Below are 495 nucleotides of genomic sequence, written 5' to 3'. Positions count from 1 at the left end.
GGGGGGGGGCCCCGGAGGGGCCCCCGGTACAGTGGGGGCCCATGGGCCCCCATATAGAAGCTTGTTAGAGAGAGATAATAATAAGGATAATAATATAAAGACAGCAGCAGCACATGGGGGGCCCCCTATAGATGGTGGGGGCCGTGTTGAGGGTAATGGTGTATGTGTTTCTGGTGGTTTAGGGTTTAGTCTGGTTGGTGGTTTGCGTGTAAGTATCGAGGGTTTAGGAGATATAAAGGGTTTTGTTTGCGGGGGGGCGGGACAGAGAGGAGGAAAAAAAAGAAAAAGAGGAACACAGGGGCCCGCTGCTGCCGTCACCCTCTCCAACCCCTGCGCAGTATGGGCTATACACAGCCCCACTAGTACCCCTGGGGGCCCCTGGAAGAGGAATGTGATGTGGGGGAGGATGCAGCAGCAGCAGCAGATGCTGCTGCTGCTGCTGCTGCTGATGCTGCTGCTGCTGCTGCAGCAGATGCAGAGAATGAAGATGTAGCA

The 495-nt window shown here is 55.8% G+C and overlaps 1 protein-coding gene across 1 annotated transcript in view; it reads left to right on the top strand.

The window, feature by feature from the left end:
* The window catches only part of EMH_0062640 (GTP-binding protein, putative), a gene marked incomplete at both ends in the record, with an annotated part of 5,650 nt that overhangs the window by 830 nt on the left and 4,325 nt on the right, over positions 1-495 (top strand). The window contains 2 exons of the mRNA XM_013498057.1: positions 3-134; positions 413-495. Of these exons, the coding sequence (XP_013353511.1) occupies positions 3-134; positions 413-495 (215 nt within the window). The remainder of the gene's footprint in view (positions 1-2; positions 135-412) is intronic.

Source organism: Eimeria mitis, genomic scaffold (genome assembly GCF_000499745.2).
Source record: "Eimeria mitis Houghton genomic scaffold, Emh_scaff3147, whole genome shotgun sequence".
NCBI classification, from domain to species: Eukaryota; Apicomplexa; class Conoidasida; order Eucoccidiorida; family Eimeriidae; genus Eimeria; species Eimeria mitis.
The sequence above is the reverse complement of the archived record's forward strand: the minus strand, read 5'-3'. Positions and strand labels throughout refer to the sequence as shown.